General features: G+C 60.0%; 1 protein-coding gene across 2 annotated transcripts in view; it reads right to left on the bottom strand.

The window, feature by feature from the left end:
- SORCS2 (sortilin related VPS10 domain containing receptor 2) overlaps positions 1-22,340 on the bottom strand; it is a 485,786-nt gene that overhangs the window by 31,608 nt on the left and 431,838 nt on the right. For both annotated transcript variants that reach the window (XM_070613348.1, XM_070613347.1), the window contains exons 10-14: positions 19,368-19,514; positions 13,140-13,242; positions 7,075-7,151; positions 2,009-2,100; positions 942-1,049 (exon numbers count right to left, since the gene is read on the bottom strand). In XM_070613348.1, the coding sequence (XP_070469449.1) occupies positions 942-1,049; positions 2,009-2,100; positions 7,075-7,151; positions 13,140-13,242; positions 19,368-19,514 (527 nt within the window). The remainder of the gene's footprint in view (positions 1-941; positions 1,050-2,008; positions 2,101-7,074; positions 7,152-13,139; positions 13,243-19,367; positions 19,515-22,340) is intronic.

Genomic DNA, 22,340 nt, shown 5'->3' with positions numbered 1-22,340 from the left:
CTCGGGTAGGCCCCAGGCTCACCCCGCACGCCCTCACAGGAGCCTGATTACACCTGCAAGACTCTGTTTCCAGACAAGGTCACGGCCACGGGTTCTGGGTGGCTGTGAACTTTGGCGGACACTGTTCTCCCCAAGACAGGTGCCATCGACGAAAGGCCAGAAGAAGGCGGGGGCCCCCTCGGCTCGGTGCTCCAGGCGGGGTGGGCATGCATGGCATCGGCGGATCCTGGAGCTGCAGGAGTGCAGCGTCTCGGCCCAGCCCGCCTGACTCGGCTCTGCCAGAACAAGTCGGGCCCTCCGATGGCCCCTCGAGTCCCCGGGCCGGGTGAGTGCCCTCCTGCCAGGCACGGCTGGGGCCCTTCAAGCCCTCTGTGCTCTTCTTCAGTCCCCCACACTCTTGGTCCTGGGCTGTGAGTGGCTCTGAACAGGGCTCCTGATGCCCTTTGCCCCCTCCCGGGGCCTCGTGCAGCATCTGGCCCAAAGTGGGCTGGCGGGTTGGAAAAAGATGGCGACTCAGGGCCGTGAGCTGCAGCCCAGAGCCCAGCCTGACCCGCGGTGGGGCCCTGGGGCCGGACCCAGCCTGGCTCCGCCTGCACTGGCCCGTCTGGGCCTCAGGTCCTCACTCTGCAACGGGCCTACGCGTCTTTTACAGGTGCCACAGGAAAATAACGACAACAAAGATAATAATCAACTCGGGAGGTGGAAGGGGCAGTGGTCCAGAGCCGGCCCTCGACTCTTGGGTCCACCCCTCACCAGCCCGCGGTGGGTGTCCCAGACAGAGTGGCCACCGCCCCGTGGCTGGGCATGGAGGAAACAGTGGACAGAAAGAGACACGGAGGCAGCTGCGGAGACCGGGGTGAGAGTGGGGGTGGGTTTCAGAGCAGCAAGGGCCGAGGTGACCCTCTGCCACAGCCCGCCTGCCCCATCCCGCGGGCACTCACGTCATGACCAGCGTCTCGTCCCCCGGCTCACTCAGCAGCCCGTCCACAAACACAGAGGTGCTGGTGAAGTTGTGCGTGCTCCAGGTGAGGCCCTCGTCCACGCTGAACCTGCAGGAGAAGGGGTCACCATCTGCAGGGCCCGCGAGGGCCCTCCCCGTGTCCAGGGCGTCTGCTCCACTGGATCCAGCCCGGCTCGCAGCCAGGGACAAGCACTGTCCAGCTGAGGCTGCTGGAGAACAGGCGGGAGCAGTGGCCATGCCTGGGGCCAGCCCAGCATTTGGACCACAACTGGATCCCGACCTCACTCTCTCCTGGGAGGCCACAGTGGCCACCCCCATCACCAAGTGGTGTCCACATCTGCTTAACACCACCACAGCCAAGGACTCCTGGGTGTGCTGTCTGGGTACCACAAAGATGCTTTGTAGTCCCTGATTGCAGAGTTATCTGGGCCTTAGAAACATCCAGCTCAGCCTCCCCCAATGCCTGAGCCCGGCCCAGGGGTTGCCAAGCCAGAGACAGCAGCTTACTGTCTCCCAATGCAGTGGCATATTACAGCGCCACCAGCTCCAAGTGTAGACAGCTCTTTTTCAGACTAAAGTGATACTGACTTCCTGGCAACTCTCCCAGCTCTGCCTTCTGGGTCCAGAGCACATACCTGCCCTTACTTCCCCACAACTGTCCTTCAGATGTCTGAAGCTGATGCCAAGCCCACTCTCACCCAGGCACAGGCTGCTGGCTTCCCTGTCTGGCCCCACTTCCTCCACTTATCTAGTTCCTGTTGATGCTTGAGAGTCACCTCTTCTGGGAAGCCCTCCATGCTCCCCTAGACTGAGGTCTCTGGCTAACCTGACCCCGCTGCTCTGTCATTCCCTGTTTCCTCATCTCCCCACGCCCGGCCCGGGGCAGCGCTGGGGGAGGCCCGGCTGGGCTCGCTGCTACCCTCTGCTAGGAGGGCTTTGGGCCGCTGCCCTGGGCCCACAGGGAGCTGTTCCGGGACTAGCCCGAGGGGCTCCCAGGAGGAGAGAAGAGCCCGCCCGCCCTGCACCACGGCGCTGGCCCCTCATTACTTGAGGATCTTCAGGGGGATGGAGGTGTCCTTGATGGCCACGATCACGCCGCCGTGGTCCAGGTAGAGGATGTGGTGCTCTTCCTCGAACACCTGCAGAGAGGCAGACGGCGCTGAGGGCAGGACCCTGAGAGGGTCAGAGGTCGTTCAGGGTCAAGGGTCACTCGCCAGGGGCAGAACTGACAACACACAGGCTGGGGGGCGCCGGCAGAGGCCAGCTCCCTGAGGCAGGGCTGGTCAGGGCTCCCCGAGTCCCCCAGGCCATCGCTGAGCCCTTCCACAGCACCCGGACCCAGGACACGTGGGACAAATGGATGACGGTGCCATTTCAAGACCACTGAGAGACGGTGCTCTCGACAGGAGAAACTCATGTCCCGGGAAGGCAGACAGCATGAGACCAGAAAGAAAGAATGGAACTTGGGATAGGCAGCCTCAGTAAAAGCACACCCCTACTTGACATCAAGACTCAACTCAAGTGCCGCCTCCTCCAGGAAGCCCTCCCTGACGCCAGGCTGCCTGGGGAGTGCCTCTGGGCCCCCGCCCCAGCACTTACTACACTAATTCATTGCTGTTTCTTCCAGCCAGGGACCTCCTCAAAGGCTGGGCCTGCATCAGAGTCCTCTTTGTGGCCCAGCACGGCTCTGCTCAGAGCTGGGGTGCCTGTGCTCAGGGAGTGTGTGTGGGATGAATGAATGAATGAGTAAGTGAGTGAATGAATGAACGGCCACCGAGTCTTCACGGAACAGAAGGTCAAGTGGTGGGACAGGGCTCATGCAGGAGGAGATGGCTCTGTGGCCTCACGTGTCTGCAGACAGCCAGGGGCCCCTTTTCCAGGTGAGGGAGCCGAGGCTCGCAGCACTGGGGGCACAGCTGCAGCTGGCAGAGCCGAGCGTGGCTCCTAAGTCACACCAGGACACCGGGCTCACTGGGTCTTCGTGACCACAAGCGCCCAGATGGGAGCATGTGTCCTGCCCGCCCAGAGAGGGATGCAGGTGCCCTGCACCTCTGCTCTCAATGATGGCCCCGAGGCGGGAGTGGTCCAGGCCCTGCTACCTCCCACCCTTTCTGCCCGGCTGTCTCCGGCTCCCGGCTCCCAGGAGGAGAGAGGAGAGAGCCAGCAGCCCGGCCCCCGCTGGCTCCTCTTCCCTCTCCGCCTGTCCAGACCCGGGGCCTGGCCGAGCCTCCTGCTCTCCTGGGCTGGGCGGGGCAGCTGCTGCCGGGCCAGCGGGGACGCGGCCCCCGGGGCTGAGCCCGGTGGGGAGTGGGCTCCCTCCAGCAGATGTTGACCAAACCCCGCCCTGCCCTGCCTGGCCCCACAGGACGAGCAGGGAAAGCTCCCCAACTCCGGGGGACTGTTCCAGGACACTGAGCCAGCGGGAATGTTGTAAAAAACCGCCAGTGGGTCTTCTCGTTGCTCCGCCATCTGGAGCCTTTTCTGTGTCTCAGTGTTGGATTTTCCAGGAGGGGCCAGCAGGATGCACGGGGAGGACACAGGGCAGAGGCCCCACATCTTAGGAATATAAGACCTCAGCAGAGCTGCGTGGGTGCCTCCCGGCCAGGCCTGACAGCCCATCACTCCCACACCCCTCAACCCCACCAGAACCTTCCGGTGGCCTCCCAGGGCTCTTAGAACCATGCCAAACCCTCCCATGGCCTCTGGGGCTCTGTAGCAGCTGCCCTGTCCATCTGTCTCCCACCCTCCCTACACCAGCCAGCTCGCCTCCTCTCCTGGAACATGCCTCAGGCCCTTTGCACACACTGTCCCTTGCCTGCAAAGCTCTTCCCCAGATACTTGCACCTTCTCCTCAGCCTTGCTGGCATTTCCCACTGCTCTTGGGAATTCTCCGGGAAACACTTCTGGCTTGAATAATGGAGAGGCCCCTGACGAAAAATGGTGGGAAGTGGGCAGAAGACTCCCAGAGCCCACCCTCCCTTCCTCCCTCCTTCTCTCCCTTGACATTTAGAGCGGGAGGCTGGCAGGTCTGGTAAAATGACACAGAGAAGGGGGACCGACAGGACCAGCCACAGTGGGCGGTCCTGCTGGGTGACAGCTGCTGCCTATCAGGGGCCTCCAGGGCCCCCGCAGGCGCCTTCGTGAGTGGGTTGGGTGCGGGGTGGCGGGATGGCTCATAGCGCTCTGCTGCAACAGGGCAGCTTCTCCAGGAGAAACCAGGGGACCTGGTGTCTGTGAGCCGGTGAACACGCTGCGGGGGGCGGCGGGGGGGGGGGCGGTGGGCAGCAGCCCCCTGCTCACACAGGTCCTGGTTAAGGTCAGCCACTTGGGGGTTATTTCAAGGAGACGCTGGAGGTTCAGAGACACACACTGACTCGCCTGAGGCCACACAGCTGGTAACTGGCAGAGCCCTTTAGACCCCAGGTCTCTGACCCAACCCCTCGCCCCTTCCACCTCGACTCTTAGTCCCTGGGCACCCATCCCACAAGCAGGACAGGGAGGAAGAGCTGCATCTCGTGAGCGATGAGGTCGCAGGCTGGAGGGGAGCTCAGAGCAATAACTCAGAGGCTCCCCAGACACACCCCTGCAGCACCGGGTCCCACTGGATTCCAGGGCTGTGTCTGCAGGGCATCAGGGAGTCAGCGTGCCTGATGTCCTTTGTCCCAACAATTAGCTCAGGAAGATGCTTGGGATAAGATTACATTAACAGAGGTAGAGTTTCCTGGACAAGGGAGGTGACGGCCTGCTGACTTTAGGATACTGTGAGGAAGAACTTTTCACAATTCTCTTCCCCATCCATCCACCCATCTAACAGACCCAGTGTTCCAGGCCCTCTCTGTCTGGGTGCTGGGATCCAGAGCTAGAGATGAAAGTCTGGATCCCAGGAATTCACAGCTTGGGGAGAGACCTCTAAGGAGGCAGACCACCTCCACACACGTGCCTCTGCCTGTGCGGGGGGCGCTCTCAGTCCCCGCTCCCCTGGGGACCTAACCTTCTCCCTTTCATGGGGATGTCAGGCTGCCGCACAACAGGGCCCGGTGAGTGAGGGGGAAGCCTGAGTGGGTTCTCGGGCCAGTGCTCTGGCAGGACCTCCCTGGGGACCAGGCTGCCTGCCGGATGGGGGGTGAGGGGGACCACACCAGACGCCGGCTCCTCCCTCCAGGACGGGCAGGTGCGTCCGCCATGTCCACCCACTGGGAGACGGGGCGCCTCCGGGCATCCCAGGAGCCCCACAGACAGTTCCGCCTCTTCAGCCCCGGCTCTCCTGCCCCACAGCAGGACTGCTCTTCTGCGCCTTGACCGCCCCGTTCCCTGCCTCCCCGCACCCTGGGCTCCGGAGTGAGGCAGGGGGCTCCCGGAGTGTTTTCTGGCCATTGTTTTTCAATCATCCCAGGAGCTCGTGTTCTTCAAAGGTCACGTCCATTCAACAGCACACCCGCCGCCGTCGTAATTCCTATTCTGAGAGTTCACCGCTCAGCCACGTCTCACTACATCCTTGACCACCTGGCCTGAGCTCACGGGGTCGTCTTGTCCTCTGAGCCTCTGTCCCACCCTGTCCTCTGCCTGGGCACCCTCTCTGCCCCCTCCTCCCCGACAAACTCCAAAACCCAGCTCGAGCGTCTCCCCCTCCCTGACACGCACACGCACACGGCGCCCCTCCTCTCCTCCCCCACGCACCACAGCCCCGCTCATCTGGCGCCCCCCCCATCATTGGGGAACAAGTACCCCAACGCCAGGCCCCGCTCAGCACCTGAGCAGACGTCTCCGATTTACCCCCGACATTCCCAATATGAAGCCCAAGCAGACTGCTCGCCAGAAGCACCCTGTGGATACCCCACAGCCCGTCTCCATCACAGGAGACCTCTGCTCTGTCACCCCGGACCATCTAGTCTAATAAAGGGGGGGGCGTGTCTCTGACAAATGGACAGGCGGTGACCTTTAACAAACTTTGGACATGTTTCACTGGTTTTAGTGAAATAGAAATGTTGTAACACAATAAATCTCTTTTGCCCTTTTCAAAATTCCTTGTTTCTCGCATATCATTAAAAATGTCGGGGCCTTGCACCAGGCTGCAGGTGAGCTTCACGCTTTGGGAGTAAATATTTGTCCGGAGCGTTACCTGGGAGGGGGCTGGAGGTGGTGTATGCAGACGCGCAAAAAATGACCCTAAAACAGGGCTTCCTACACTGTCGGGCAGGGGAGAGGCCCCTGAGAGCCCAGAGTACTTTCTCAAGCCTTTAAAGCAGAAACTGGCACTCCACGCGGCTGGCAGAGCAGAGGAGGACTGTTTCCTTTTCTGGAAAAAAACAGCAAGTGCAGAGGGAGCTGGCCCCTCCTGTGGTGGCGCGTTCGGGTTCAGCTCCTTCACAGGGTGCATGGGACCTGTCAGCCGTCCCGCCCTCGGCCGCCCCGTGTTGTCCCCGGGTCTCCCGCCAGCAGCACGACCCCTCTGGGCTGAGAAGGTGCGCTCGGAACCTGGCATGGGGACCATCTCCTGCGTAACTGCTTCCCTTTCCTTCTTTTCCTGGGCCACACTGGATGTCAGATCGTCGTCCCCGGATGTCTCCTGGATGCCCCAACCCAGACTCAGCGTGGCCTCCCAACCTGCCCTTCCCCCACGTTCTCTTTCTCTTCCATCGCTCTGCCATCCACCCAGCGGCCATCCTGCCAGGACACAGGAGTCGTCCGCGGCCCCCCACCTCCTGGCCTCTGGGCTCCCAGAAGAGCTTAGCCCAGGCCCTGGAGTCCCCGGGTGGCTTCCTGCCAGGACGGCACCTCCACCCCGTCCCTGGCATTTATGGCCTCTGCTTCGACCCTCATGGTAACGTGTCTGTGTCTGGCCACGTGAAGATGTGCGTGAGATCTGTAATCCTCCAGCTGTGGCCACGGAAGGAATGCTGGGTGGCTCGGGCCAGCCCGGCCTGGACTTGCTCTTTGTGGACGGTGGACGTAAAGTCTGCTAACGGGAGCTGCGTCCAGCCACTCGGGCCGGGGAAGAGGAAGAACCGAGCCTCAGAACCCCGGGAGCGGGGGTGTGCTGGAACAGACGGCCCTCCCGGGATCTCTGGGTGGGTGGGCGTGGGGCGGGTGCCAGGCCCTCCCCGCCCCCTTACCTGTCGCCAGCTGTGCCCGCAATCGGACGTGATGTACATCTCCTCCTTGTACTCCACCAGCTGTGAGCCCAGGTTGCCTGGTCCAGAAGGAGAGGGCGGGTTGCTCTCAGGATCAGCCACTTCCCTATTACAGGGCCTGAGCCCAGACAGACCCCAGCAAGTGCTGAGTGTGCCTGGGTCAACGTGTCCCACCACCAAAGCCACGCGTGCCCCTCTCAGCACACCTCATACAGTGACGGGCCTGCTGTAACCACGACGCTTGGGCCCTGGGTCTGAGTCTGTGCAGGGAAGGACGAGCCTTCCACAGACAGCCAGCCTCAGGGGCTCCGGGCGAGGCCCAGGTGCGGGCAGAGCTCGAGAGCTTCAGGGCACCCACGGGTGATGCGTGTGGTTCAAGAACAGGAAGTGTGGTGTAGTGGTCAGGGACAGGTCAGAGGGGCCTCCGGCAGGTGGCAGCCCCTGACAGGCTTTAAAGTGGGGGAGGACAGGGCTGGCTTTGCAGGTGGTGGCGGCTCCCTGGGGCTGGTGCAGGGGAGACCAGAGGCAGGTCCAGGGCATGATGGGAGGTCCAGGCGAGGGGCAGGTGCTCAGGAAGCGCCTGGAGGAGACGTGCAGGACGGGGAGGTGGGCGCCAAACCAGGAGGCTCCTCCTCGGTCAGACCTCACTTGAGCCCCTACCCGGCTGGCTCGAAGGCCGCTCTACAGGGCTCAGATTGAATCCTGGGGTGGGACCAGAGCCCCACCCCGTGTCCAAGCCAACTCCACAGATGAGGAAGCTGAGCCAACATGGGCTCCCACACGCAGAACAGTGGCCACCTAGAAGGACGTTGGCTCCAGGAGATCACCGTGGCCCCCGGAGCTGGGCCCTGCTGCCCCAAATGGCCTCCTGGGGAGGACCTTGAACAGTGGGATTTTCCCATAAGCTGGACTTGGCAGGTTTCTGATGTGCCCCATGGTCACGGCAGGGATCAGGGGTCCGAGCCGCCTGGATGATGGGGACCTGTGATGAGGACACTGAAGCCATTCTGGACTCTGGCCTGGAGCCCCCGAGGCCCCTGCCCTGGGTGACCTGTGCATCCCTTGCCATTTGAAGCCTTGTTTATGCGGCACTCACAGGGGTCTCTCACCCAGAGTCAAGTTTAGATGTCACTGGAAAATTCCAAAGGAGATGGATTTTTCTTGATCAGAGGAGTCAAAGGGAATTTCAAGCAGAGTGTTTGTGTGCCTGCCTCCTTTTTTTTGAGGCCCAACCAACCACCAAGCCATCCATCCTTTATTAATATATCCATCCGTCCATCCATTCTCCATCTATCCATCTACCCATCCCTCCTTCATTAGTTTATCTACCCATCCATCCTTCATTAATTGATCTATCCATCCGCCATTCATTATCCATCCATCTGTCCATCCACCCATTCTCTATCCATCCATCCTTCATTAGTTTATTGTCTATCTACCCACCTATCCATTATCCATCTACCCAACCATCCTTCATTAATTTATCTATCCATACCCCCATCCATTCTCCATCCATCCATCCATCCATTCTCCATACATCCATCCATTCTCCATCCATCCATCCATTCTCCATCCATCCATCCATTCTCCATCCATCCATCCATTCTCCATCCGTCCATCCATCCTTCATTAGTTTGTTACCTATCCACACATCAATTATCCATTCACCCACCCATCCATCATCCCCCCATCCGTCCTTTCATCTCTTCTTCCTCACTCCACCCCTCACTCATTCCTGCACCTGTTCATCAGCTGTGCTGAGCGCCTGCTCTCTGCCCAGCCCTGTGCTCAGCTGTGGGGAATTCGAGCCGAATAAACTGCGGCCCCTGCTCCAGAGGGTTCTCTATCGAGCAGGAGAAGAAGACGGGTGCCCATCAATTGCACACAGAGCTAGGACATCTGGAAGCCCAAGGAATTGTGAAAGCAGAGGAGGGAAGGCTAATGGGCCGTGGGGAGGGTGATCAGGGTGAGATTCCTCCAGGAAGCAACCTCTGAGCTGCGCCTTGAAGGACAAATGTGAACCGGCCGAGGGAACAGGGAAAGAGCATGCCAAGTGGAGGGAACAGCCAGGCGCTGGCGTGGAGGTGGGAGCATGACGATAGAGGGAGGGTCGTCCAGGGGAGGGCAGGGCTGAGGGGCAGGTGCCGAACTGGGTATCCTTCCACCCGCCTGCAAAGACAAGGGTGCAAGCAGCGGCTACTCAACAAATGGAAGGCAGTGAAGGAGTGAGAGGAATGTCTGGGGGGAGGGGCGGAGGAAGGCAGGGGCGCCCTTATCTCCCTGTCATTCCAGACGCCAGACACCTGGGACGCGAGCATCCTAGGTGGAGGCCAGGCAGTGAGTGCAGGGGCGTTGGCCGACTCAGCCGGCAAGCGTGCAGCCTGTAATTTCAGCGGTGCACGTGCTGCCTTTTAAGTGACGCCCTGTTTTCCTTTCCTGTCTACCAAGGCTGTCAGGCTGCCAGTCATGGGCACTGGGAAAATAAGGGGAAATTCACGGAGTGTGCCCTCAGGCTGTCAGGGCAGAAGGGCCTGCTGGTGCCCTCATTTTGCAGATGGGGAAACTGAGGCCCAGGGGGACATGACTAAGAGAGGCTTCCCTGCTGTGTCTCCTCCCTGCCGTTCCAGCGTTTCCTCAGGCCTCCTCCCCCCATACCCTGGCCTCTCCGCCCTACTTCCCTGCTCACAGCCTGGTATACAGTAAGCGCTCACTCAGTGTGCACTTCCTCTCTGTCCTTGCTCGGCCGCCCCCAGGTTTCAGAGTGGCTAAGACCAGGGGCCAGAAGAGCAGAGCAAACCAACCACACAAAATCCTCCTATCCCGCACTTGACGGAGGAGGACTCATGACCTGGCGCCCGGCGGCCCCCTGTGCGCCAGAGCGAACGCCTGCGTTACTGAACTACAGCTGGAGCTGGAGCGAGGGGACCGCCCCTCTGGTCCTCCTGTTGCCATCTGAGGTCCCAGCTCCAGAGGGGCCTAGGACCCCCCCAGGGCTGGCGGGACTCTGGTCAGCTCTCAGCCCACTCAGGCCCCTGGGCCTCACATCTGGACACGACCCTGTGGCTGTGGGCCCCTGAATGGCCAAGTCCCAGAGGAAGGGACGGGGTGGGAGGCCTGGGGAGGGGCCGCTCCTCCCCGGGAGCCCTGAGGTCTTTCCCGGCACAGAGAGGAGCTCCCCCACACGGCCCCTCAGGGTTTTCCCAGCTAATCAACTCTGTCGGGGCGGTGTCAGGCCGCGTTTGCTGGCCGCGGGTGTGTGTTGGGTCTTGAGGACTCACGTGTGGGCGAGCAGCTGAGAAGCAGGCCGGTACCCAGAGCGTGCGTGACAAGCCCAGGACAACGAAGGTCAGTGGGGTGAGGAGAGGGCTCAACATCACCTAGAGCCCCTGCTCCGTGCCCAGAATTGGGGCGGGGCCCTCCAGCCTCTACGCAAATGACAGGATGAGCTGTGGAAACACACATGGCTTTGCCGCTTGCTACCTGAGCCCCGCACCAGCCTTAGGATGGAGGTTTCATCCTCTCCTGCAGAGGAGGGAACTGAGGCTCACAGGGCCCAGTGGAATGCCCAAGGCCGTGAAGCTGGGAGGCGGCAGGACCTGGGTCTCGTAACCCCCAGCCGCCTGCCCCAGGGTGAGGCCGGGAGTGACCCTGTGGAGACAGCAGCCGTCACCCCCAGCTGCCTCGGCAGCTCAGCCGTCACCTGGACCCCCGTCCATGGCCAGGGCCAGCGAGTGAGAAGCTGGTCCCTGCTCCGCGGCTGCGGTGGTGATCAGAGAGCCCGGCTCATTTCACCTTCCCCTCCTGCTCCCAGCAGACACTCAGGGCCGGAGTGGAGGACGTAAAAGATTTACACATCAATTGACCCACATCGCACGGATGGATCCACCTCCAAGGCTGTGGTCAGAGCAAAAGGCAGCAGAGAGAAATATAAACGTAGCGCCCTGCCCTCGTGGGGACGGCCAGAGGGAGGCCTGGAGCAAAGGAGGCTGCCACGGTCCACCCTCCCCAGACTCCCTGCCAGCTCCCTGCTCTCCGTGTGACTAAGGCACAATTAAGTGACACACCTGCCCATCCTCACAGCATTCTCCAGAGGCCGGAACACTCATGCTGGGTTCTCAAGGCCTCTGACCATGGAAACATTTAAAATTGTGCCTTTGTATTTTGGTCAAGAATTTGGGGACTCGGCCAATCAGGACAGCGCATTTTAAAAAAGCGGTCACTTTCAAACCAGAAAACCAAGCCCACAAGGATGGGGGCGCCCAACACAGGTGGGCCAGCCTGTCCGTGCGTGGACCGCGTATGCGATGAGCTGCGTCAGAAGCGACGCTGATGTGTAATTTCTCATCGACTGACCCACGTCCCAGGCAGGCAGACACTGACGAAACAGTCTGTCATTGACGAGGACCCAGGAGCGTAGGAATGAAAGGCAGCTCAGGAGCTAAGGGCTTTTACTTGTAGTCTTCTCTGTCCTGAACGTGTCCCTCCCCTCCCGCAGGCTCATCCTCCCCAGGGAGATACCAAAACGCCAAGCAGCCAGGGGCTCCTGTGATGGAAACGCAGCAGGCTGATGGGCTTCCACCTCCCCGGCCTCTTCCTCTTCGTCTCTGATTCCGTCATTCTGAATCCACGCGTTCCCTCATCTGCCTAGAAGGCCATTCCTGCCGTCTCAGCACGGCCATTCACGCATTCATTTGTGCATTCATTCACTCATTCACAAACAGCCTCTTAGAGCCACCTAGGCCCGGCCCGGGGCTCAGGGCTGGGATGTGGCCCAAATCCACCCCTCTGTGTCAGATGGTGCTGGGCAAAGAGAGGGATGGGGGTCTGGGTTCAGGGAGCCGTGAGCCCTGGCCAGGCATCAGCTGTCCCTGCTCTGTGATGGGGCAGGAGTCAGTGTCCCTCGGACGGTCACCCACCCCATCTGCACAGAGGGCATGCAGAGCCTTGACTGGCCCTTCCTCACACGGGCCGAGCGGCCTGGGACGGGCGGCCCTGCTGCTGGTGGAACCTCAGTTTCTACAGATTTTCAAGGGGCACCGTCGCCCCCTCCCAGGCCTGGGGCCTCAAGGGACTGGGAGGTGGCAAGCACTCTGCCGGGCGTCCCCCCACAAGGAGCCTTGGCTGTGTTTCAACTTCCTAACGCCTTGCACTCCCCGAGCTTCAGACTCCCCGTCTGGTCTGTCGAGTGGGGCCTTCAACCTGTCGGGGGTGCAGTGGCGGTTAGAAGAGCTCCCTGCCTGGTGGGGAGGGAGGGCTTGTCCTCGCCACCATCCCCTCCTCTTCCTCGGTGCTGGCCAGGGCCCTCCCCTGGACTGAGAGCCAGCCAGAGCAACAGAGGCCGGCCGACAGCGGGCCGAGGAGGGGCTCACAATGCTGAAGATGAACAGGAAAACCAGACGCCAGCCACTGCGATACACTTTTCAAACACATACTTTTAATTTTGAACGATTCTTCTAACTCAAACCTTATTTTAAGGTTTTATTCGATCAGCACACACTTAACGATCCCTGAAGGAAGTTCTAGTTTCACGGGGTAGACAGAGACGTATGCAACTAACATCTCTGATTTTTTTTCTCATGATAGTTGTATATGTGTCTCTCTTCCCCCTGAACTAGAACCTTCTTCCTGGACCAATAAATGTCAACCATGATACGAATCATTCTCCCACCCATCCATCCTTCAGTTTATTCATCCCCCACTTTGTCATCCATCCTTCCATCTGGCCATCTAACCATCCACTCTCTCGACTATTCAGCTAGCCTTTCAGTCATCCTCCCGCCTGTTCACCCACTCCTCCATCCTTCAACTGGTCATCCATGCATCCATGCACCCTTCCATTCAGTCAACACATACCACGTGCCCATCTGAGCCATGCATCACCCCTCAAGGTCTGCCATGCCAGCTGAGCTTCTGGGAGATGCTGTGCCACGCACCCTAATGGACGCACCATGGCCCAGGCCCGTGGCCAGCAAGTTTTACCCTCGAGAATGGAGCGTCTCTCATGCAGTGATGGCTCTTGCCACCCACCAGTGATGGCAGCCTCCTACCTGCACCCATGATGAGGCCCGGAGCAGTGTCCTTGGTGTGCACGGTGCCCGACACGTAGGGGTTGTCTGCCCAGCGCAGGTGCAGGTGGAGGTGGCAGTCTGGCTGCAAGGGGAGAGAGCGAGCTGTGGTCAACATCTGGAAAAGAGGAATGCCCCTAGGAAAGGCAGGACTGAGGCGAATCCAGCCTTGCAGTTTCTGGGTGGGCAGGTAGGGCCAGGAGCGCCTCGGAGGAGTGGAAGGAGGGTGGGAGGGAGGCTCTGAGGCTGGCCCGAGGTGAAGGCCATCAGGCCTGGGCCAGGTGACTGCTCACGGATGAAGCCAGCGGGAGGGTTCTCCCAGCACCGGTGCTGGCGGGGGGCCTCCCAAATTGCAGTGGGCATGCCCACGTGCCATGCTGGGCCACCGGACGTGGTTCCTGGGGCCTGCATAGCCCCTGCTCACATTCATTCATTCATTCATTCATCCGGAACCTTTCCTGGGGCCTCTCATGTGAACACTGCAGCCTGGGCCTCAGGGAATGGCTGTGGGACACCCTGTGGGCCCTGTGCCCTCCATGAGAGGTGGGGGGCAGGTGGCGGTGCTGCAGCCCAGTTGACTCGCCAGCCTCAGCGCACGCCCTGATGGCAGCCCTGGCCGGTGCCCTGCCTGGAGGGGCAGAAATGCCAGTTGTAACAATCATTTCTGGGGAAGCTCACATTGACTGATGGCTGCGTCTGTGCCAGCACTGAGCTAAGCCCTTTACAAGGCTTGTCACTGAGTGCTCTCAACGTCCCTACTAGCATTTCCAGTTACCAATGGGGAAACTGAGGCAGAGAGCATTTAAGCGACCTGCTCAGAGGCAGGAGTGGGGCTGGGGCTACAGATCCGATGACCATGCTCTGAGCCCCGCGGGTGTCTGTCCCTGCAGGGAACACTCTTCCAGGCCAAGCTGGGCCAGCAGCCTCCCAGTATGAGGCAGCACGAGCAGCCTCCTGTCCAGCCACTTGGCAGGAACAGACCCCTTGCCCGTCTCCTCCTGGCCGCCCGCACCCCAGCTCACCCCTGGGTGGGACTGGGGGGTGCAGGGGGAACAGACGAGCTGAGAAGGATGCATCCTGTAGACTGAGGCCTCCCTGAGTACCACCCAGGCCTCAGTGGCTCAAAGCCACAATCCTGCCTGTACCCCTCTGTCACATCCTTGAGAGAACACAAAAGCATGGGACACCAGATGAGGTCCAAGGTCTCTGCACAGCTCCCTCCAGGGTGCCAGAGACTGCACTGGGCAGTGACCGGTCAGCATCAGCCAGGGGCCCGCACTGGCCGCAGGAGGCCTGGTCCTTCTCCCCTCCCTCCCGGAGCCTGAGGGGCCGGGTCCGAGGCCTGGCTGGCTGAGCCACCTGGACAATGTAGAACTTCCTGCCTCCGCTGGACAGGGGAGCAGGAGGGCCACCAGAGAGACCACAACGCCAAAGGAGGTCAAAGGTGTTTTGAGGGTGACAACTTTGGGGTCAGTCTTTCTGGAGTCCCCAGTTCGGGGAATTCCACAGTCCTGGAGTGTGGGCAGAATAGGGTCACGGAAAGGGCAAGGCTGGAATCCTGTACTACCCTCCTAATGCTGTGTGACTCTGAGAAGAATGCTTAGCATCTCTGAGTCTCAGTTTCTTTCTCTGTGAAATGGGACAAAAACTTCTGCTTCACAAGATTGCTGGGTTAACACAGCACAGCTTCTGGAGATAAAGTCAGTGTCCAGCAACCCCTGGACAAGGTACTGCCTAATCATAAGAAAAGGAATAATTTCCTTGTCTCCCCTTTTTTTTTTTCTGGAAAACTCTCCAGTTTAGAAATACTGTAGAATTGAACACCCAGAGATCCAAATTCGAACTTAGGAGGGGCTACTCATTTTATGGGAAACTTTGGGCCTCGGTTTCCTGATTTGGGAAATGGAGACAGGGGTGCTGCCGCCCACACCTCACAGTGGTATGGGGAGAACGGTGGGGTCACTCCAGAATCCCACGGTCATTACCACAACATACCGTCGAATGAAATCTATCTGAGTGACATCTTTTCTCTTTGTTTTATGTTTTTATCCCACTTTCTTCTGGTCTGTGGACTGAGTACACTTTAGATGGATTATCCTACGTTAAAACTGAAACCCTTTAGTGGATTGGATATTGATCTGGGTCTGACGGCACTGGGTGGCAGCCCCGGGCCTGATGCGGCTGGAGACGAGCCTTATCCATCTGCACCAGGGTTTTTGAAAATGTATTAGTCGCATCACATGTGTGATTCCATTCAGACGAAACGTCCAGAGCAAGGAGACCCATAGGACGTATACGAGTGGCTGCCAGGGGCCAGGGCGGGATGGGGAGATGGGGTGATGGCAGAAGGGGACGGGGGTTCTTTCCGAGGGGATGAAATGCTCTAAGATGGGCTGTAGAGGTGGTCTCACAATTCTGTGAATACACTACCAACCACTGAACTGTACCCTTTAAAGGAGAGAATCGTACGGTGTGTGAGTAACACCTCGATAAAGCTGTCAAAACAACAAAGAAATAAAAGGTGCCAAAGTCAGCTGAGAGAAGCCCTGCGCCCTCTGCAGAGGCATGCTTTTGAAGCAGACTCGGTGGGCGGGAGACCCTCCCTGGGCAACCTGGGGAGCCCCTTGCTGAAGATGGCAGGACCTCTGGGGGGGCCTGGTCACTGAGTCACCCCAGGGGGGGACCCCATCCAGGAACCTTGGATGGAGCGGGATGACCCGCCCCACTGAACCCTGAGGGATGATAAGACACGGCCTGTTTGGGATTTCTCCTGATTTCCTATGATTGAAAAGAAGGTTGGGAGTTAATACCTCTGGAAAGACCGTCAGTCCTCAGCCCCTGCCCACCTGGTGACCAGACACTAATGGGAGGAGTGTCCTGGGGAGGGGTGCCATGACCCCTGTGGGCAGGGCTGGCTCCCGGGGAGGGGTGCCATGACCTGTGTGGGAGAGGGCAGCTTCCAGCTGCAGAAGAGAACTCTAAGATAGGAGAAAAAGGAGCCCCGCCAGGGATGTGGCCCTCAAGTCCTACAGTGGCATGCTCCAGAGCAGAGATTGGTGGCACAGCCCTGCTTTGGAGTCCCAGGTTTCTTGGTGGGCCGGGTGGGGCCCGCAGCAGCCGGAGCTCCCAGGCTGGGCATGTTGGGCCGCAGCCAGCCTTTTCCGCGTCCTCTGACGCACTGTGCACACGATACCACTGTCTATGTGCGCGGTGAGCACCGCATGGTAGGACCCGGCTGCCTTCCAGCCCCGGCCCACTGGTGGTCTGTCTTGGCCACCGGGTACCTGTTTGGGCCAGAGGCGGAACACTTCTCAGGGCTCCCTGTGGTCAGTTGTGGCCCACAGGTCACTGGCAGATAGAGGCGGCTCATGGAGGGCCTGCTGACAGCCACACAAATGTGTGTAGCTGCTGGGGGCAGGTGCTCGGCTGGTGCCTGCCAGCTTGAGGGGGGCCTTACAAACGCCCTCCCAGCCGAGTCTGGGCCAAGCTGACGAAGGGCAGGGCAGGCTGGGTGGGCCTGAGGGTGCCGACCCCAGGGCACCTGCGCACCCTGCAGATATGACAGGGCGGCCCTTGGTGGAGTGCGTGCAGTCAGGGATGAAGGGGTCCTCTGAGGCCCCCCTGGCCATGGCGGGGAGACCCCATGGGCAGGCTGGGGCCCCGGGAGTGGGTGCTGAACACCCAGTCCTGAAGGAGGTGGGCCTGGGTAACTGCAGGGCTGGGCGGGGTGAGTGGGCCAGGTGGGGGCCATGCTGCCCCAGGGCTCCCCCTTTGTGGCCCCTCTGCATACAGGAGCTGGCTGGTGCTCTAAAGAAGTGTCCCCCAAATCATGAAAGACTGTGGGGCGCCGGCCTGGGGAGCGAGGAGGCCGCCCGCCTGGACACCCTACTTCTTGACTCAGCCCCTGTCTAAGAAGAGAGACCTCAGGCTGCAAAACCAACGGGTTTTCATTCTGAACGAAGAGGTAAACAGATTCGAGACCATCTTCCCGTCTGATTTGTCCTCCTAAAACAGATCTGATCCCACCACCCATGTGTTTCCCACTGCCCGAAGGAGACCTCCGCAGGCCTGGGCTGGTCCAATAGCCGGGAGAACATTCACGACCCAGAGTTACAGGAAAAACGGAAGACTGCGGACTCACACGGGTCAGGATCCCAATCATGACATGGAAGGTGCAGATAAGCGGAGAGGTTAGAAAGAAAGACACCCAGTTATCGTTAGTTTTGGGCGATACCATCACAGGCACACCTCATCTCCCTTCTCATTTGTTTCTGTATTTCCCGAGGGTTCTGCAGGAAGCAGGAACCACCTTCCGATGAGAAGTAAACTCTGAGGGCATTCGCTCCGCTCCTTGAGACGATGCGGGGCTGAGCGGAGGATGGTCAGGGACGACAGCCAGGGGAGCCCTGGGCCCCTGCTGGCTTTCATTTCCTGTCCTCTGTGCCCAGGGCGGGGGTCTCCCAAGGGCTGGTTCCCTCTTTCCTTCATGCTCACTGGGGTCTCGGCCCGCCCGCTCCACCACTCTGCTCCTCCTTATCGTGAGGCCGGGACACAAATCTCGCAAAGGTTATCTCCTCACTGAGCTGCGTGATTGCAGACAAGAATCTATTCTTAGCAAAAACTTGCTTTGACAGATTAATACGGCTTAACTTTGCTGACGATGATACAAATTAGCCCTTTCACGGCAATCCTGTTCTCGGTGGGGTTTTCACCAGTGGCAGGTAATTAATTCTCCCCGGAGGCCGACAGGCGTGACTACCCGCCCTCGTCAATGGGAGGGGCTCCTGCAGAGGCCACAAGGCAGCTCTCAGTGGGAGGCCAGCTCAGGCCTCGGGCTCCCTCCGGGAGCAAGTGTTGGCCCTGCCGGAGGGCACAGAGGCCCCCCTGGCTCTGGGGGTCAGTGGCGGGCCCTTTCAGAGGCCCTGCAGAGACACAGGCAGCACCCCACGGGGGCAAGACTGTTCTCTGTGTTGTGTGTTGGTGTACTCTGAACTCCCAGAACAGTGCCTCACACACAGTAGGTGCTTGTACTATTTGTTGAATGAATGTCTCTCTAAAATAGGCACTGTTATTCTTTTTATTTCCAGAGAGGCAGAGTGACGGATGGATTTGGGCATCCCCCATGGCAGGCCCTGCCTGTGAGGGGCTTCGTTCGAGGCCAGTGAGAAACAGACAGAAGCAAGCAAGCCCAGTGAAGGCTTCTCAGTGGAGGGGGCATCTGGGCTGGGTTTTCAGGTGTCAGTAGGAGTTTGGTGGATGAAGAAGCAGGAAAGGGCATTCCAGGCTACTGGGCAGCATGGGAAGTGGGGGCAACCCAAAAAGGAAGGGACTTGCTCTTCCTCGCCTGCTGGCTCTGTGCCGGGGCCTGTACTGGGCACATCTGAGAACTATTTCATATCATCCTCACAATGCCTCAGGGGATTCTGACCGTCTCCCTTCCTTTTGCAGAGAAGCAGTGACTGACTCGGCCGAGATCACAGGGGCACTGGAGCTGAGCCTGCAGCCTCTTCCTCCCTCACAGCTGCCGCTCCCTGACCCCTGTCTTTCCATCCTGAGCGGCTGGGGCCTGCAGGCCACCCCGACCTCCTGGGGGCCATGCAAGGGCCAGAGGGGGCCCTCCCTGCCCCCAAGGCAGCCAAGGCACTGGGGCAGCCTACACTCGTATTCATGGGGAAAGGCAGCCCTGGGTGAGCAGGGCCGGCCCGGAGCTCACGACGTTTGGGCTGTGGCCCAGCTGCCCGCCTCCACAGGCAGAGCGTGCGTCTGGCCCTTGATGTTGGCCAGCAGGAGAGCAGACTTGCAGTGTGCCTGCCTGTCTCTGCTCCACCTCTGCTGTCACCATGAGAACATGCCTGGGCTGGTCCCAGGAGGGAGACGCCAGGCACGCAGAGCAGATCCCCTCCGACATCAGCCAACCCCCAGGCATGTGAGCCAGTCCAGCCGCAGAGCTGCAGGGTAAGTGACTGTGTTTGGGGAGGGTCGTTACACAGCACTGTTGTGGCAAGAGCTGACTGATACACTTCCCTCTCGGACTCCAGTGAACTCTTCCGTAAAGCAAGGAGCCTCACGGGACCCTCTCCCCTGTGCACAGAGAAATCGGGGGTCCGTGCCTCTTGGGTGGCCCTGCTCAGACGCCCGACCCTCCGGCTCCTGCAGCAGCGTCCTGCGCCCGCCCCCCAGGAGGCGTGTGACCTGAGCGGAGGCACTCACAGGCTTACAGTTGGTGGGTTTTCCGTTCATGTCTGTGCTGGGCGGCCTCAGGCGGTCCCAGTCGCGGCCCTTGTTGTAGGTTATCAGCGTCACCACCTTCCCATCGACCTTCTGGTTCGCCAAGAAGACTCCTTTCACCCCTCGGACCTGGGACAGAATCACAGACAGATGGTAAAAACGTTCCCAGAGCCCTCTGGGGAGCCAGGGTCCTGTGCGCCCGCCCCTTCTGAGAGCCCTGTTTCACCCCGACGGCCCTGGGGCTGAGGCCAACTGTGTGCACCCTGGAGGCCAGTGGGGCGCAGGGGTAAGGGATCCAGACTCTCCGAGCTTTGATGGGAAGCTGGTTCTGTCTGACCCTGAAGCCCGGGCGCTTTTCATGACACCGAGCTGTCCTCCCAGGCTCAGACTGCGGCCGTCAGACAGCGAGCAGAGCTCTGGTCCCGACACCTGTGCGTCACGTCACCTGTCTCCAGCCCAAAGCTCCTGATTCAGAGCCCTCTCCCCTCGCCTCTCTCCCGGTGGACCCACAGGCCTGGGCCGAGGGATCGCTCTGGGATTTCCTCTGGGACTCTGTCAGCTCAACCCCGTACAACACAGCGAGGGTGGGGGTCCGTGCTTATCCCAGCCTGCCTTGGACAGGGGTCAAGGTTCGCCTTGCCCCCTTTCTCAAGGTTTCCTGAGATGTGAGCGAAATACATCCCACAGTTAGTTACTAAGGTTGCTTCTAAGAAATCGTCAAATATCAGCAATTCCCCATAGTTCAACCCCCTGTTTACATAGAGATGCGCTTTCTCTGCAAGTTCCTTGCTGCACAGAGGCCTCCAACCCAGTGGTGGAGCCCAGTGGTGTGGCCTGAGCTCCTCGGAGCCTCCTGTGCCCCCGAAGCTGCTCCTGCTCCTCTTTACGCACCGTGTCCCTATTTCTCACAGTGACCCCGAGAAAACCGAGGCTCAGAGAGTCATAGAGTTTACCCGAGGTTCCTGAGCCGGGGGTTATGCTTGTACTTAACGACAAGCATCACGGTCATAACACAGTTGCTAGGTGCCATTTATGTGGTGGGCGAAAGGGCCAGCCCACTAGATTCCCACAACTCCAGGAGGCTGGTGCTTCACTATCCTCGATGCCCAGGGAGGCCAAGAGCCTGCCACGAGGGGAGCACACCACCGACGACGCTGGAGCAAGCAGGGGCCGAGTGAATGGTGGCTGAGCGTCCTGCGGCTGCTGTCACAGATTAACACCGACTCAGTGACCTAAAGCCACGCCCATTTATGATGCTGCGGTTCTGGAGCCCAGAAGTCCAACACGGGGCTCGCTGGCTAAAGACAGGGCATCCACAGGGCTGGTTCCTCCTGGAGGCTCCGGGGGAGAACCTGTCTCCTGGCCTCTTCCAGCTTCTAGAAGCTCCTCCGTTTCTTGGCACGTGGCCCCTCCTCCATCTTCAAAGCCAGCTCAGCATCTCTCTGACCCTCCTCCTCCGCCCCCTCCACTTTCAAGGAGCCTTGTAGTGACAGCGGGCCCACCCGGGTAACGTCCTTGTCTGCTGATAAGCACCCTCAGTTCCCCTTTGCTGTGCGGCGTCTGTGTAAAACGCTGCTTTTGGTGGGGGAGACCAGGTCCCTCTCCACAGACGAAGCTCTGGGCTGGTCCTCCTGGGGTGGCAGCCCAGGGCATGAGGACCACAGCCCCTTCCCTCCGCACGGAGACGAGATTCTGTCCCTGCTCACCTGAGACATCACCTGGCGCGTCCGGCCTGTGAGCGCTGGGTTGCGATGCCCCCTCGCCATGCCCCAGGGCAGACGGGATGCTGATTTGCCCAGCGGTGCCTGGCGTCATTTGGTAATCGATATTCTACATCCTGCCGGTCTCCGTGAACACATTCGGCGAGAAAGGCCATAGAGCCCTCACGCTCCAGAGACGGGGCGGACACGGCTGCGTGGCCCCTGGGCTGGGTCTGCTCAGCTGAGTGTCAGCTCCCAGCATCCATGTGCCCACATAACTCCCCTTTGGTGGCTGTATTCATTTCCTGGGGCTGCCGGAACAAACTACCACAAACTTGGCGGCTGAAAACAACAAAAACTTGTTCTCTCACAGTTCTGGAGGCCAGAAGTCCACAACGAAGGGCTGGCAGGGCTGCGCCCCTCCGAAGGCTCTAGGGGAGGGTCCTTCCTCGTCTCGCCCAGCGTCTGCTGCCTCCACGCGTCCCTGGGCTTGTGGCCACATCACCCGATGTCTCCCCCCTCTTCCCATGGCCTCCTCCCCGGGCGTCTGTGTCTTCTGATCCTGAGAGGATGCTCGTCACCGCATTCAGGGCCCGCCCCCATAGTCCAGCCGACCTCGCCTCCGGGCCCCTCACTTGATGACAGCTGCATAAATCCTCTTTCCAAATAAGGTCGCAGTCACGGGGTGCAGGGATGGGACGTGGCGGTTTACTTTGGGGTCCCCATTCAGCCCACTACGATGGTTGTCGTCCAGCTGTGACCAGGGCTCCTCAGGGGCAGAGGACAAGACCGGGACACCCCCCCGAGACCCCTTACTTAACCCAAGCTCTGGCACAGAGGCACCCAGAAACCTCTGCTATCTTGTCCGCACCCGGGGTGCCTGCCGAGGTGACCCCTTGTGGCATGGTGAGCCCAGGCCTCTGAGGCATGTTTGCCTGTGATGTCTGGGACAGAGCACTTGTCCTGGTTACACCGCTGGACGAAGGACAACCGTGACAACAGCGGAACTGGCGCATGCGTGGGACCCACCAGCTGGACTCTAGGCCAGGCCCTTCCCATGCGTTATCTCGAATGCCCGGAAAAGGCGACTGCTGTGAAAATAGCCAGAGCTCCCTGAGCACTGACTTGGCGCCAGACGCTGCTCCACGTGTTTAAGGGGAAAGATGTCCTTGGATCCTGAGGGCAACGCTGTGAGGAAGGTACCACTCTCATCCTCATCTCACAGTGGGGAAACGGAAGCACAGAGGGGTTCAGT

The sequence above is a fragment of the Equus przewalskii genome, chromosome 3 (genome assembly GCF_037783145.1).
Source record: "Equus przewalskii isolate Varuska chromosome 3, EquPr2, whole genome shotgun sequence".
Lineage (NCBI taxonomy): Eukaryota > Metazoa > Chordata > Mammalia > Perissodactyla > Equidae > Equus > Equus przewalskii.
This window is presented reverse-complemented; position numbering and strand designations above follow the sequence as displayed.